We start from the raw sequence: 16,062 nt of genomic DNA, 5'->3' as shown, positions 1-16,062 counted from the left end.
TATCTTACTAACTTAGTTCAATTCCTTTTTATTACGTAGGCTTTGCCGAGAAGTGTGAAGGAAATGATCGAACTTCTTGACATACTTTTGAGGTGGTTTCTTTTGCGGTTTTGCGAGTCTAACACGACATGCTTGTTGAAGGTAAATATTTTCTCATCTGTTTATTGATTCATTGTCTTGCAAGTGATCTCTATCATTTGTTATACTGATTGCTGAAGCATCTGTGTGTTACTGGTCATGTTGTGCAGGTGCTGGAGTTTCTTCCTGAACTTTTTGATGCTCTGAAGGATGAGGGCTATAGTCTAACTGAGGCAGAAGCTGCAATATTTCTTCCATGCCTCATAGAGAAGGTACGTTTGTGTGTAGGTATTTGGTATTCAATGTGTGTTAAATAGGTCCAACTGTTGCAATGCAATTGGATGATGATTTCTTCTTCAATTTGCCATATTGTTTCCAGTATCTATAAAGTTATATTTGTATATTTTCATAATTACTATTTTTTGATTTTTTTTATTCTGCAACTCCGATTGTCATATTATTGAATCTTTTACTGTGTACCCAGAGGACTTAAACATTGCACAATAGTAATGGTTTTTGACATTGTTGTTGCCAATGCAGTGTGGTCATAACATTGAAAAAGTGAGGGAGAAAATGCGTGAACTGATGAAGCAGATTGTCACCATCTATTCTTCATCAAAGCTTCTTCCATACATTTTGGAGGGCTTGCGTTCAAAAAATAACCGTACTCGAATAGAATGTGTTGATCTTGTTGGATATTTGATTGACCACTATGGAGCTGAGGTGCATTAATGATTTTTCTGATCTATTTGTAGTCTTAATACTTTTTGATAAATCATGCTTATTTGTTTCGTTTCTGCAGATAAGTGGACAGTTAAAGTCTTTGCAAATTGTTGCTGGGTTGACATCAGAACGAGATGGTGAAATTAGGAAAGCTGCTCTAAATACGGTGGCTACTGCTTATAAGAATTTAGGTTTGCACATTTCATTCAGTAGACCTGTAACATTTGGTAGGATTGAATGAATGATGGTTCCTTGATTTAGTGAACTAATTAATCATCATAATGCTTATTATTCTGATCATTCCTCCTGATAATTTATCTAAATTCATTCACATTTGTAGCATCTATGTTCATAAAGGCCGTTGAAGGTAAAATATTAGAGTTCATACTCTTCATAGTTACGGTTAACACATTCGATTTTAATTTCTTGCGTCTTGAACAGGGGAGGATGTTTGGAGATATGTTGGCAAACTATCAGATGCTCAAAAAAGCATGCTAGATGATAGATTTAAGTGGAAGGTTAGTATATCAAGACCCCACAGCAGACCATTATTGTCACCACGCACAGAAGAAATGTTGTTTTCTTTGCATAGATAGTGGAGAAGTCAGAGAGGAAGATTAGAAATTAATGGCTTCAATGCCTGTTAGTGAGTGGTGGCATATAACAGAAGTAGGAGACACTTCCACATGTCTGGGATAAATCCTACTGATCACTTGCTGTCATTTGCTGTTTCTTCATTCAGGCCCGGGAGATGGATAAGAGGAAGGAAGGTAAGCCAGGCGAGGCTAGAGCAGCTTTAAGGCGATCAGTTAGAGAAAACGGGTCTCTCTCTCTCTTTCTCTCTTCTCTCTTACTGTTATGTCTTTGTTTCTGTGTGTATGTCTGTGCCTGCTCAAATTTGCTTATTTTTAACTTGCAAAATGCAGTCTAGTTTCATGTTAAACTATGATCTTGATTGAATTAGACATTTCTTTTGAACTAAGATATTTGAAATTGTTCTTAATTTCACTCTGGAAGCAGTGCTATAGTCTCATTCTAATATCTTTTTGAAGGAAATCATCATATTTGCTGCTGGTGTGATGTAGATTTTAGAAACATTCAAAATTTATAAACTAATGTATAACTGAAGGTTTATTAACTACATGACACTGTTCTGATGTCTCTTTGTTCTTTGCAGCATAATCATCAATTTACTGCTGTCATATTCTCTTTCTTTCCAGATATATCTTTTTTTTTTTTTTTTTAAATATTGGTTCAGATTCATGTATAGAGTGAGTGGTTACATGATCTCTTGCAGTCTTAAAGCTTATATTTGTGATATGTAACATGCTTGAGGTTTCATGTGTTTGTGAATGCCATTTTGGGTTTCAGGTCAGATATAGCAGAACAAAGTGGAGAAGTTCTCCCACGTTCCATGCCTGTTCCAATGGCAACAAGGTACCTTGAATATCTTAAAGATGATAAGCTGAAATTTTGGTGTTGAACATGATGTATTTGTGTTCCTCGCATTTCATCTTATATTTTGCCTCATCATTAGGGAAAACATTGGTTATGCTGAGTCCAATGTGGAGAGGCACGTGTTAGCCAGACGGCTGGCTACTGCTAATGGTCCTTCAGACTGGCATGAGGCTCTTGATATCATTGCATTTGGTTCACCTGAGCAGGTTGAATACTTCCTATATATATCATGTTACGGTCTTTCTTTCTGAAATTATGAATAAATGTTTTTGATCGTGTTATTGGCAAAGCAAAATATCATCTTTTCACTGCTTGTACTTTCTGGATTTCTTCCTTGGAGTACCTGTCTATTATTGAATGCATGGTAACTCTGCTTGTTATTTTTGGTTGCTATTCCTTATTGGCTAGTGAAGCGATTTTTTTTACCCTTTCAAAGACATCCCTGAGAACTCAGCATGCCTGCATGAGAAAAGCCAAATGACTGTAGATAGAAAATTGTCATGAATAAAATATGTGTAGTTCACTAATCAAGTCAAACTTCAGAAGAAAAAAGACCATGCCATGTGCTGTTTCTCATCTCGATACCTTTTAGCCAAAAACGAAAGAAAAGATCAGGGGTGTCACATCTCCTTCAGTGGTTGCCAGCATCTCTTCCTTTCGGCCTTTGAAAATTGAAGCACTTACTAGTCATTTGTCCTTAAGAACTAGCTAATGGAACCTATGTGCAAATGTTGCATTTGAAGCTTGGATTTAAGTGGTTCATAGCTTAGCACAATACTTACTGCAGTAATGACTTAAATTGGCAAGTGACAATAGTATTGTACCAGCTTCCTGCCAGTGTCTGCCAAGCATTGGTGTGAATGGCATGACAGGGAACATAGCATGTCAGTGCCAGATCGGCACAGCTTCTTGATACGGTAATACTCAAAACTTAGGTCTTCAGGGGTTTCAATAGTGTTTTATGCATTCTAGGTATAGTAGATGATCAAGAAGGTACTGTAATTCTATGTCCTCTAACGGGTATCAGGTTGGAGAGTGAAAGTTATTTGAAACATTATTTAATAACTAGAGAAAAAAAAAAGATTGTAGTATTGTGCTTGATATTTGCTTCTTTTTTTTTTTCTGGGCAGCTCGGGTGTGGGAGATTTAGTTTAGTAATCGCTGTGTGGAAGGCAGAAAACATATTGAAGTAGCTTTACTTTAAATAAAAAATAGCATCTTGTGTATTGCAAATTGAATAGCTACTGAAGAACATTTATATGTAACTATTTTTTTTAAAAAAAAAAGTTCAGGAAAAAGTGAGAAAAATAGATTAAAATAAATAATGCTTTTCCATGGGGTAAGATTTGAACATGTTCTGGATGATGAAAATAGTGCTAATGTTTTGAATTGTTGTTATGGAATTAACAGGAATCCTTAGTGATTAGATGGAAAGCAGGTGATTAGGAGGATCACACAAAATAAAAATATTTTAATCATAAATATATAAATATATAAAAAACCAAACAATGAGAAATAGATTACATTAAATAAAGAAAAGGAAATTAAATCAGAGAAACACTACATTTATGTATGGTTGTATATTTGAAAACAAGACATGTTAGCAAGAAATTTACAACTGTTCATACAAACTATATAATGCTGGTTGTGTTGGAATTTCGTATTGGGGTATGCATGTGTGTTTCAAAAATTTTTTTTTTTAAACGATGCAGCGGAATAGAAGACTAAATCATCTTTTAATCTAAATCATGTATGCATAAAATAAAAAACACAAGGATCTACTTCATATGCTGAAATTGAACACATGTTGAATTTTATGCTGAAATTAAATATGTGATTGAATCACATATCTGTTTCGTAATTTCTTTCTTCGAATCTAGATCTGAAAGGTAGGTTCTTCCTTAGCTGCGTAAGTGTCCGGCCTCTATGGGTATCCACTCAGAATCAGCCTGAAACAGTCTTCTATGGTGTTGATATTTTTTCTTCAAGAATGATCACCCTGCGAAACTGAACGAAGCCTGGGTTGCGATCAACTCTTTGATCATTTTCTTGATCTTTTTCTTCTCTTCTTTTCTTGATCTCCTTCACTTGATTTAGCAGCGTTCAAGCTCTGAAAATTAGCCACTAAGAAGGACGTCCAAATTCCTTTTGGGCGTGGAGATGGATGCCCAACCACCTTGGGCGTTGGAACCAAGAGGGAGGAGAGGGAGGCGTGGGGAGCTTGTGGGAGGCGTGAGGGTTGCTAGAAATCTAATGCTAAGATCCTTAGGAAAGGGTCCTTTAAATAGGTAAAAGGTTTGAATCCTATTCAAAACCAAATAGCCTCTTAATACAAGTCCTACTTGTATTAGGAATCCTTGTAGCTTTAGATTTTTGACCCCCTTTAGGAGATCTATGAGGCGCCAACACTTGGCACCCATTAGCCCACTCTCTCACATGCCACATGGGCATATGGGATGCCCCCTGGCTGGTCCTTCACGCCCTTAATCAAGTGGGCACGCCCAACTTGATCAAATCAAGTGGCGTCCCATATTAAACAATCAAAGAAATTCTTAAGGATTTGAACCCTTAATGCATATAATCCAAAATCTTAGGCATCCAACAATTGGAGATCAATTCTAATTCATTTAGGGTATTTAACTCGAATTAATTTTATTAAATAAATAATTCAAGTGTAAAAAAGAAATTGGATTCAACCATGCGCTAGCAAAGTTATCCTGAATCCAATAGGATTTTTTTAAATCCAATTGAGACTTCATAAGCTTAATTACTTATTCCAGATCTAATTTCTTTGTTGTGTGATCTCATAGGTTCAATTCTATCTGGTAGTGAGATATACCATGATATCTATCATAGTATCATTGAAATTCTTTTTAATGGGTCGGAACGATACCACTTTAACTCATCAAGGATTGTCGATTCTGAACAACTCTAGAAAGCTCTCACAATCCATCAGTGACATCTAGAAGTATGTAGTGACAATCCAGTAGAATCGAAAATAGAATCTTAAGGTGTAGTTCACATGTGATTCATATCCTCTATCGTGAGTTCCGACTAGATGGCGGATCATGGATAAAATATTAAACTTCATCATCAGTCATATGATAGATTCGATTAGCTCAAGTCCAGTTATGATCCTCATGAAAAATTTTTTTCATTAATCACACTGCTGTGGCCACAGACTCTTGGACTTAGTCTCTCAAATCTCATAAGACTACTCTATATCAAGATCAAAAGATTCTTTCTAGATGCGCATCCTACTCCTACAATGGATCAACTATCGCCAACATCCACTACAAGATCTCAATGAGGCCATGTTTATGTGTCAGTCAAACTTCTGGAGCCACATTGCAAGCAATCGTGCCATCGCAGGTCAAAGGACCATTCACATAACTACGGCATCGAGACGATTACTGACGATTGATTAGAAATTTAAGCGATCTCTCGTATGATCATGCTCAGTACTAGTTGTTCTCTAACAACTATCCGCATTCATCGCTCAGTATCTCTATATTGTAGACTAGAGACTCATGTACCCCAAAAGAAGCGATTTGTGCGCCGTTCTATTCGGATCACTGTCCTCATAATGATATTATGATGGGGAGCATTTAGGAATTAATTATACATATCTATAATTCTAAACTCTTTGAGAATATGTATCGAAGTATTAATTTTATGGACGATTCAAGAACACCTCACACTTGAATGAAAATAAAACGTCCTTTTATTGATCAAATCAATATTTTTAGTACAAAATTGTATCATAGATTTATTATAATGTGTCAGCTATATTGGCTTCTAGAATATATATCTAACAATCTCCTACTTGGACTAAAGTCAATTGGTCACTAATCTAAGTTCCATCTTCTCAAGATGGACTTCCATCTCTGGCTAGCTCAATTGTTTTGTCAGTGGATCTGCCACGTTGTCCGTGGAGTCTACTCTTCGTATCTCGATATATTTTTTTTCGAGATAGTCATATATGATATGGAACCGCCGCTCAATGTGGTTTGATTTTTGATGAGACCTCGGATCCTTAGCAAGTGCTATGGCTCCATTGTTGTCGCAATAAAGTGGTATGGCATCCGATGTCATTACCCTAAGTTTCGCGACGAACTTCTTGAACTAGAAGTCTTCCTTTGCAGCATCCGAAGCAGCGACATATTCAGCTTCTGTGGTCGAATCCATTATAATAGATTGCTTAAAACTCTTTCAGCTGATTGCGCCACCATTGCATATGAACACATATCCTAATGTAGACTTTCTATCATCAAGATTCGATATGAAGTCTGAATCAGTATACCCCTTGACTCGCAACTCAGAATCTCCTTCAAAGATCAAGAACAAATCCTTAGTTCTTCACAAGTACTCAAGGATGTTTTTCATAGCTATCCAATGCTCATCATCTGGATTCGATTGATATTTGCTCGTGATACTCATAGCAAAGACAATATCAGATCGAGTATACAGCATGGCATACATGAGGCTTAAGGAATCCTACTCATGCATTGAACTTCCTCAGATGTGGTCGGACACATCATCTTGGAAAGACGAATACCATGCCTGAGAGGTAGAAGACCTTTTGTAGAGCTTTCCATGCTGAATTTTTTCAGCACTTTCTCTATATACAGCTTTTGTGACAGGACTAGCATCTTTTTGGATCTATCACTATAGACCTTTATTCCAAGAATATAGGATGCTTCCCCTAGATCTTTCATGGAGAATTCTTTGGATAATCATCTTTTGACCGAGGTCAGTATGAAAATATCATTTTCAATGAGGAGAATATCATCCATGTACAATACGAGGAATGTTATTGCAGTCCCACTAACTCTCTTGTATATATAAGGTTTCTCTTCGTTCTTGGTGAAATCAAATGATTTGATCACATCATCAAAACGAAGATTCCAACTTCGAGAAGTTTGTTTTCATCCATATATGAATCTTTGCAGTTTGCAGACTCGGTGATCAGCATCACCTGATGTGAAACTTAAAGGTTGATCCATATAAATATTTTTCTCAAGATATCTATTTAGGAAAGCAGTTTTCACATCCATCCGTCAGATTTCATTATCATAATAAGTTGCAACAGCAAGCAGAGTGTGGATGGATTTTAGTATAGTTATGGACGAGAAGATTTTCTGATAGTCAATGTCTTCACGCTGACTATAATCTTTTGCCACGAGCCTAGCTTTATAGGTTTCTACCTTACTATCGGTACTTATTTTTCTTTCATAGATCTATTTATACCCAATAGATACTATACCCTCGGATGGATCCACTAAGGATCATATGTGGTTCAAATACATTGAGTCAATTTTTGACTTCATTATATTTAACCATTTTTCGGAATTGATGTCAGACATCGCTTCGTCAAAGATATTAAGATCATTACCATAATCCTTATCTCCTATAAAGAATATTTTTTCTACTTTCTCCATATATATACCCATGTACCTTTTAGGAGGATGGAAGATCCTGCTAGATCTATGAGGTGGTGGAGGAACATCAACTACTGGCTCATGAATAATGGATTTCTGAGGATCCATAGCTCTTTGCTCATCAGAGACCTCTCAAGCTTAACTAACCTCCTATTGCCACCATCCTGGATAAACTATTTTTCTAGAAATATGGTGTTCCGACTCACAATCACATCGTGATCTTGTGGAAAGTAGTAGGATCCCATTGATTCGTTTGGATACCTAATAAAATGAGCTATTACAGATCTATCTTCTAATTTATCAGCCATCTATTTTTTGACATAGGCTGAACATCTCCAAGTCTTTAGATAACCTAGACTCGATTTCTTACTGTGCCATATCTAATATGGTGTGGTAGGAATGGATTTTGATGGAATTCTATTCAATAGGTGAATTGCAGTTAATAAGGCATGTCTCCAAAGATATAAAGATAAATTAGTGAAGCTCATCATGAACCTGACCATATCTAATAGGGCCTTATTCTTTTCGGATATCTCGTTGAGTTGAGATGTTCCAAGAAGAGTTCATTGAGAGACTATACCGTTGTCCTTAAGATATCTCAGAAATTTTTGAAGGTATTCACTTCTTCGATCAGATCAAAGAACCTTAATAGGTTTGTCTGTTTGTTTCTCTACTTCGTTTCTGAATTTCTTGAACTTTTCAATGGCTTCAGACATACGGTTTATTAGATACACATCTGTACCGTGACAGATCATCGGTAAAGGTGATGAAGTAGCTATAAGCACCTCTGGTCTGCACATCAAATGGTCCATATATATCGGTGTGTATCAGGGCAAGTAACTCGGTAGTCCTTTCTCCATATCCCATAAAGGATAACTTAGTCATTTTTTTTTAAGGCAAGATTCACAAGCTGGGTATGACTCTGAATCAAAAGAGTCAAGGATCCCATCATTTTTCAGTTTGTTTATCCTGTTCTCTCCAATATGGCTTAGTCTATGATGCCATAAGTACTTTTGGTTAATTTCATTTCTGGATCTCTTTTGACCTACGACACTCACTACTTGCTCATTTAAATTCATATTCGCATCGACATGCAAGTGATAAAGACTATCAATTAAAAGATCACGTGCAATCAATTTATTTTGTAAATAAATGGAACAAAAGTTTTTATTGAAATTAAAATCAAAATCATCTTGTGCTAGCACAGATACAGAAATCAAATTCTGACTAGTTACAGGAACAAAATAACGATCTTTTAAATCTAATTTAAACTTTGACGGTAATCGAAGAGGATAAGTGCTAACGGCTTTTACAGCAACTTTTGCTTTATTATCGATCCGAAGAATTATGCCATCTTCCCTCAACCTTCTACTTTCTATTAGATCCTGCATTGAAGTACATATATGAGCACTCGAACCAGAGCCTAATATCCAATTAGGAGTAGAAGAAACCGTTAGGTTAGATTTAATTACGAGCATACCTTCTGAAAGTTTGTTATCTTTTTTGGTCTGTAGGCTCTCCAGCCTCCTCCAATGACCTTCAGCATTACAGTAGAAACACTTTTTCTTTGCTTCAGTCTTCTTCGGAACGTCTTTGGCTTGCTCTCCTTCTGCTTCTTCGCGGGTTTACTCTTCTTCTTCCGACTAGACTTTCTCTTGGATGAAGAAGTCCGCTCCACAGCGAGAATAGTGCCTTTTGAGCTCTTCAAGATTTTCTTAACAGTGACCAATATGTTGACTAGTTCGGATATAGTGCAGTCCAGTTTGTTCATATGAAATTTTACAATAAATTGACTACATGAACTCGTAACGGATTGAAGGATCAAATCCATCTGCAATTTCTTTTGCATATTAAGCTTGAATTTTTCAAGCTCTTCAATGTCCTTGATCACTGTTTTACGGTGCTAATGGACTGACTGCCCTTCGCGCATCTTCATATTGAAGTCTTTTGGACACTTCGGAGTGCGCTGTGCGGCTCTGCTTACCATACAATTCTTGTAGGTGAGTGATCATAGCTCTGGCAATGGATATATGCTCATATTGGCTTTGTAACTCGTTTGACATGGAAGCCAGCATATAGCACTTAATCCGACTGTTTTGATCCGTCCACTTCTCATATGCTGTTTTTTGCTCAGCAGTAGGATGGTTTGGTGATACTAGGGGTTTCTGATCGAGTACATGATCTTATTTTTCAGAAATCAGGATAATCCTGAGGTTTCTAAGTCAGTCTTTAAAATTAGTTTCGGTCAAACGATTGGACTCAAGGATGCGGACTAGAGAGTTTGAAGCTGACATGGTTTAACTACGAGAGTAGAGATTCAAGTTAGATTTTTGTACTTTAAATTTATATTTGCTCTGAGGACTTTAAGAAGCAAACAAAGACTCACTATTTTTTCAGATCTCTACACTCTGGGTGGGAAGCGAAAATCCTAACGCGATAACTGAGTTTTTAGTGGATGCTGCGGTTCCACCGATGCCATGCACCCACCTAACAGTTATTGGTAACACGCACACCTATGCGTGGACAACTCTTTGCCCAGATGTTTCTCTATTACAGCGACTTGATCTCTAAGTTATGTGGGCTCACCTAACAGTTATTGGCCACACTCCTTAGTTAAATTCGACCCATCGTTCATAAGCAGATGCAAAGCTGTCATTGGGTCCCTCACTTAACAGTTATTAGGCCGAACCTCATTCTTATCTTGGAGCAACTCTTTACTAATAGAATGGTTGCATGTTTTCGGTGCAACTGAGCCACTGTGATTAGTTTAGAACCATCAACACCAGTACCACACCCGCCCATCTACAATAGTGGAAGATCTATAGACTTAATATTTATGAGGAAGTTTAGGTTTAGGTCTCATCTAATCGGTCATCATATGATCGATCTAATTGGCATGGGCTAAACCAAACTGTCAAGCAACCTTATTCAATACTCCTTCTAAATTGGTCAGGTAAGTGGAGATCAGTGGGGGTCCCTGATGCGTGTCGTAGCACACCAAAATTAATCTACTCACTACTATGTAGATAGGGTGAGTCGGGATCGTATCCATAGGGATTTTAGTTGATTATTTTGAAAACGCAAAAGAAAAAAATAATAAATTAAAAAAAAAAAACTAAGAAAGAAAAGAAGCATAAAAAATAAAATTACTTTTCATTAATCTAATAAAGAAGCATACATAAAGAAAAGAAATAAAATTGTGATACAAGACAACTAAACCAAGTTGATCTTCTTGCTGTGCCCGATGGTGGATGTCTCCTTGAATCTTTCGTCTTCCTTCGTGCAGACAGTGACAGGATGGTTGGAAGGCTTGATACAGGAACTCCAAGGAAGAAAGGTTGATGGAAGCGGATATGTAACAGAGAAAGGGTAGCGGCATTAGGATTAGAACCTCTCTTAGATTTGATGGGATGTGGAAAAGGGATCTATGGAGGAATATGTTGTACTAGGGTTAGTAACTCTTCTGGACTTATGAAGAAAAGGAAGAGGGAGAGAGAAAGAGAGAAGCTTGAAGAGAACTTAGGTGTTGGCTTGATTGAAAAAGAGGGAGGCCTTGGGGTTCTATTTATAGAGTGAGGAGGCTAGGATTTCATGAAAAGAGAGATGGGAGTGTGAATAAGGATCCTTGGATCTTCATATTGATTCTCCTCTGTTGATCAATAAGTCGTGTTCACACTTAGTTTCATTTATCTTTTAATCTGGGCCTTTGATTGGAGAGGTTGCTTCTTGACCCTTGATCTTTAAGTTGCGTTCACATTGAAATAAGAGCTGATTGCTTGGTTCACTCAAATCTGAACCAATTTGAGTCCAAATTGAATCGTATGAACCCAAACTCCCAATTACCTGTAAAATAGACTAGATAGCATTAAATTTTTAATAAAATAATATTAATGATTACAATATTTAGTGCCTCTAGCATTCTAAATTAAGTATTCATCACATCCCCCAATTTGAACTTTACTCGTCCTCGAGTAAAATAGATACATTAGCATTGTGCACCAAATTATCTTCGAATTGAAAGTTATCCTAGACATTTCTAACTATAGTTGATATCCGGCTAGATCATTAAAGAGGTACTTCATTGGATTATCAATTCGATCCAATTAATGGTTGAGTATGAGCCATAAAATTTTTAGAGATCTTTCACCGACTTTCCACTCTACTTTTTAAGTTCTCAAATTTGATGTGAGCAGGATTTATTATCTTCTTACAATTTAGTCCCCTTATTTTTTTTTTTGAAGAAATATTTACATGTATAGTTAGTGCAATGTCCTAATTCCTTAAGCTTTTTATTTGACTTTTATAGCGAGCTTTAGATCAATGACTCCCAAACCAATTGGCTTTAGGGCATTAGGTGTAAGGCACCCCTCAGGCTTACTAACTCAAGTCAAAAAGGTATGAGTTAAAACTGACTATACAAGAAGATTCTTCACATTCTCACCTTTTGACGCGAACAACAACGCTTAGGCAAAGTGGTCCGGTTACTTAGTGAGAAATGTTAAATTTTTTTTTATTTTATCTCTTTTTTTTTAATAATATTTTTTTTGCATATCTCGACTTTTCCACCCATACCCCCATAAAGCAGATTCTTCGTTGAGATGGTGGGAAAAAGGTTCTAGAATCACTTCAAAATTTAGGCTGGTCTAAATTTTTTCATTAATTGGGTGTCCTTAATAATTTTTTTCTCGATATCTCTAAAATTATCTAGACCGTTAATCATTTATTGATTAGAGTGCCTAGTTAACTTCAAATTGAGACAAAATTTAGATGCACAAAATTAATTATTTCTGACCATACTCGAGGACTTAATAAGTTATTTTCTCCCCCAACTTAATTTTCATTGTCCCCAATGGAAAAAGAGAATCATAACAAAGCAAAAATAGAGTGTAACAAAGAAGGACACCACCTGAGTTCGATGTGTGTAATGTTGATTAAGATGTCGTTCATTGCTGGGCTAGTGTGTTCTTGACTCTATTGATCATGGTGCTCCCCCCAACTTGACTAATTGTCTTTTTCAGAAATTTCTATAAAATAAAAAGAAACTGGATAGCTGAAAAATAAAATATTGGGTTGCCTCCCTACAAGCGCTAAGTTTAAGGTCTTCAGCCAGATCAAGCCAAAGTTCTATTGTAAACTGGATCCTGTAATTCAATTGAGTCAACTTGCTTGCCATCTCTAATTTCATCCACATAATGTTTCAATCGTTGGTCATTTACTTTGAAGGTGTTTCCCTGTTTAGGATCTTTGATTTCAATTGCTCCATGAGGAAATACCTGAGTTACGACATATGGTTTATCCCAACGTGAACGGAATTTTTCAGGGAATAGTCGCAACCTCGAATTATAAAGCCACACATTTTGATTAGGTTCGAATGTTTTTCATGAAATGTATTTATCATGATAAGCCTTAGTTCGAGCCTTATATATTCGTGAACTCTCATATACTTCATTGCGTAGCTCTTCTAATTCGTTCAATTGTAGTCTCCTATTACTAGCATTTTTTATGTCGAAATTGAATTGCTTTATGGCCCAAAATGCGCAGTGTTCTAGCTCTATCGATAGATGGCAAGCTTTTTCAAAAATGAATCGGTAAGGAGACATTTTTATCGGGGTCCTGTATGCAGTACGGTAGGCCCATAATGCATCGTCTAATCGTCCAGACCAGTCTTTTCGATCAGGCCTAACCGTCTTCTCAAAAATTCGTTTGATCTCTCTGTTGGAGACTTCTACTTGGCCACTAGTTTGGGGGTGATATGGTGTGTCAACTTTGTGAGTGATTCCATATTTCTTCATTAAACTTTCAAAGTGCCTATTCGTGAAGTGTGTACCTCCATCACTAATAATGGTTCTTGGACAACCAAATCGACTTAAGATATTTTGTTGGATGAATTTGATTACCATCTTGTGATCATTCATTCTGGTTGCCATAGCCTCAACCCATTTAGATACGTAATCTACCGCAACCAAAATATATTCATATCCATAGGATGGAGGAAAGGGGCCCATAAAATCGATTCCCCAAACATCAAAAACTTCCACGACTAAGATGGGAGATAAGAGCATCATGTTTTTTCTAGAAATATTTCTCGTTTGCTGACAGCGCAAGCACTCAAGGCAAAATTTATGTGCATCCTTAAATAATGTCGGCCAATAAAACTCACTTTGTAACATTTTTGCGGTCGTTTTCTTCCCACTGAAATGTCCCCTGCATGCATAAGAGTGACAAAAGGTAAGTATACTTGGATACTCATCCTCATGGACACAGCGTCGAATCACTTGGTCAGGATAATGTTTGAACAATTCGGATTCCTCCCAATAATAATGTTTGATCTGTGAGAAGAATCGATCCTTCTTCTGTTTTGTCCAATGGAGAGGAACTTGTCCTGTTGCCAAGTAGTTAATGATGTGGGCAAACCATGGGATTTGGTCAGAGGATGTTGCAAAAAGTTGTTCGTCAGAAAATTTCTCTTTGACTTCATCTGTACCTATCGTATGATCAATTAAGATTCTAGAAATATGATCAGCGACCACATTTCGGAATCCTTCTTGTCTCGGATTTCTAGATCAAATTTTTGAAGCAGAAGAATCTATCTGATCAATCGTGGTTTAGTATTTTTTTTTAAGAGTAGATGTTTCAAAGCTGCGTGATCAGAATACACGAGAACCTTAGACCCTAACAGATATGAACGAAATTTATCAAGGGCAAATACCACCACTAGTAGCTCTTTTTCTGTCATAGTGTAGTTCAATTGAGCATCGGATAGAGTTTTGCTAGCATAATAGATCACATGTGGCTCCTTATTAATTCTTTGACCTAAGATGGCCCCTATTGCAAAATCGGAAGTGTCACACATGATTTCAAATGGAAAGGACCAATTAGGAGGTTTTATTATGGGTGCTGTTGTTAGGGCTGTTCGTAACGTGTAGAAGGCTTGTAGACATATTCTTCATTAAAGACAAATGGTGTATCCTTGACCAGCAGATTGCACAAGGGTCTCGATATTTTGCTAAAATTTTTAATGAAGCGTTTGTAACATCCAGCGTGACCTAAGAAAGATCGTATTTGTCGAATCGAAGTGGGGGGTGGTAGTTTTGAGATGATCTCAATTTTCACTTTATCTATCTCAATCTCCCTTTTGGAAATAATTTGTCCCAATATGATTCCTTTCTCGAACCATGAAATGACGCTTTTTCCAACTTAAAATCAAATTTGTCTCTGTGCAGTGCTTAAGGACTTTGGAGAGGTTATGAAGACAATCCTCAAAAGTGGTTCCACATACGGAGAAATCATCCATAAATATTTCGAGATATTTATCCACCATATCCGAAAAAACGATCAAAATGCACCGTTGAAATGTAGCAGGTGCATTGCAGAGTCCGAACGGCATATGTCGAAAAGCGAAAGTGCTGTAAGGGCAAGTGAAGGTGGTCTTTTCTTGATCATTCGGAAATACAGGTATCTGATTGTATCCTGAATAACTATCTAGGAAACAAAAAAAATGTTGACTTGCTAGCCGTTCTAGGATTTGGTCGACGAAGGATAATGAAAAATAACGGCATTGAGTTTCCTATAGTCAATGCATACTCGCCAACCAGATGGTGTGCGAGTGGGAAGCAATTCACCTTCTTCATTTTCCATCACAGTAATACCTGTTTTTTTAGGTACTAGAGTAGGGCTGACCCATTTACTATCGGATATAGGGTAGATTCCAGCGTCTAACCATTTTACCATCTCTTTCTTCACTACTTCCCACATATTTGGGTTCAGTCTCCTCTGCATGTTTCGATGGGGTTTGGCATCTGCCTCGCAATGAATATGGTGCATACAGATGGAGGGGTCAATTCCTTTTAGATCGGCAATGGACCAGTCGATAGCCTCTTTATTTTCCTTTAGAACACCAACCAATTGTACTTCTTGATCCGAGGTCAAGTCTGATGCAATGATCACCGGAAGGGTGTCATTAAGTCCTAGGAATGCATACTTGAGTGTGGCCGGAAGTGGCTTTAATTCTAGTGCAAGTGGTGATTCTAATGATGGGGCTGTAGGTGTATTGGCTAATGCAGGTAATGGCTCATACTTGATTGTCCAATAGGGGAGTAGTTTCATCACTTAATGTATCAACTAAAATGTTTACTTCTTCACTATCTCTCTCCATATCAAAGTCGTCCACTCCAAAATACGTCAAATGGGTGTCTCGAAAATCATGTGCAAAAATCATTGATGTTGCTTCCTTTATAATATCTTCGAATGTATCTATCTGAAGCAACTATCCATTGATGGTCCCTGGGATGCACTAAACACATTTAATCTCAATTCCTTATTCCCAAATGATACGTCCATGACTCCTGTCCTACAATTGATG

At 37.0% G+C, this 16,062-nt stretch overlaps 1 protein-coding gene across 3 annotated transcripts in view; it reads left to right on the top strand.

Moving 5' to 3' along the window:
- The window catches only part of LOC105046061 (protein MOR1), a 56,622-nt gene that overhangs the window by 29,700 nt on the left and 10,860 nt on the right, over window positions 1-16,062 (top strand). For all 3 annotated transcript variants that reach the window (XM_073258383.1, XM_019850853.3, XM_010924553.4), the window contains exons 36-43: window positions 40-141; window positions 249-350; window positions 619-801; window positions 881-992; window positions 1,243-1,319; window positions 1,544-1,623; window positions 2,173-2,238; window positions 2,339-2,465. In XM_073258383.1, coding sequence (XP_073114484.1) covers window positions 40-141; window positions 249-350; window positions 619-801; window positions 881-992; window positions 1,243-1,319; window positions 1,544-1,623; window positions 2,173-2,238; window positions 2,339-2,465 — 849 coding nt within the window. The remainder of the gene's footprint in view (window positions 1-39; window positions 142-248; window positions 351-618; window positions 802-880; window positions 993-1,242; window positions 1,320-1,543; window positions 1,624-2,172; window positions 2,239-2,338; window positions 2,466-16,062) is intronic.

This window comes from Elaeis guineensis, chromosome 5 (assembly GCF_000442705.2).
Source record: "Elaeis guineensis isolate ETL-2024a chromosome 5, EG11, whole genome shotgun sequence".
Lineage (NCBI taxonomy): Eukaryota > Viridiplantae > Streptophyta > Magnoliopsida > Arecales > Arecaceae > Elaeis > Elaeis guineensis.
Note: the sequence above shows the minus strand (reverse complement) of the source record. Positions and strands in the feature narration are given on the sequence as shown.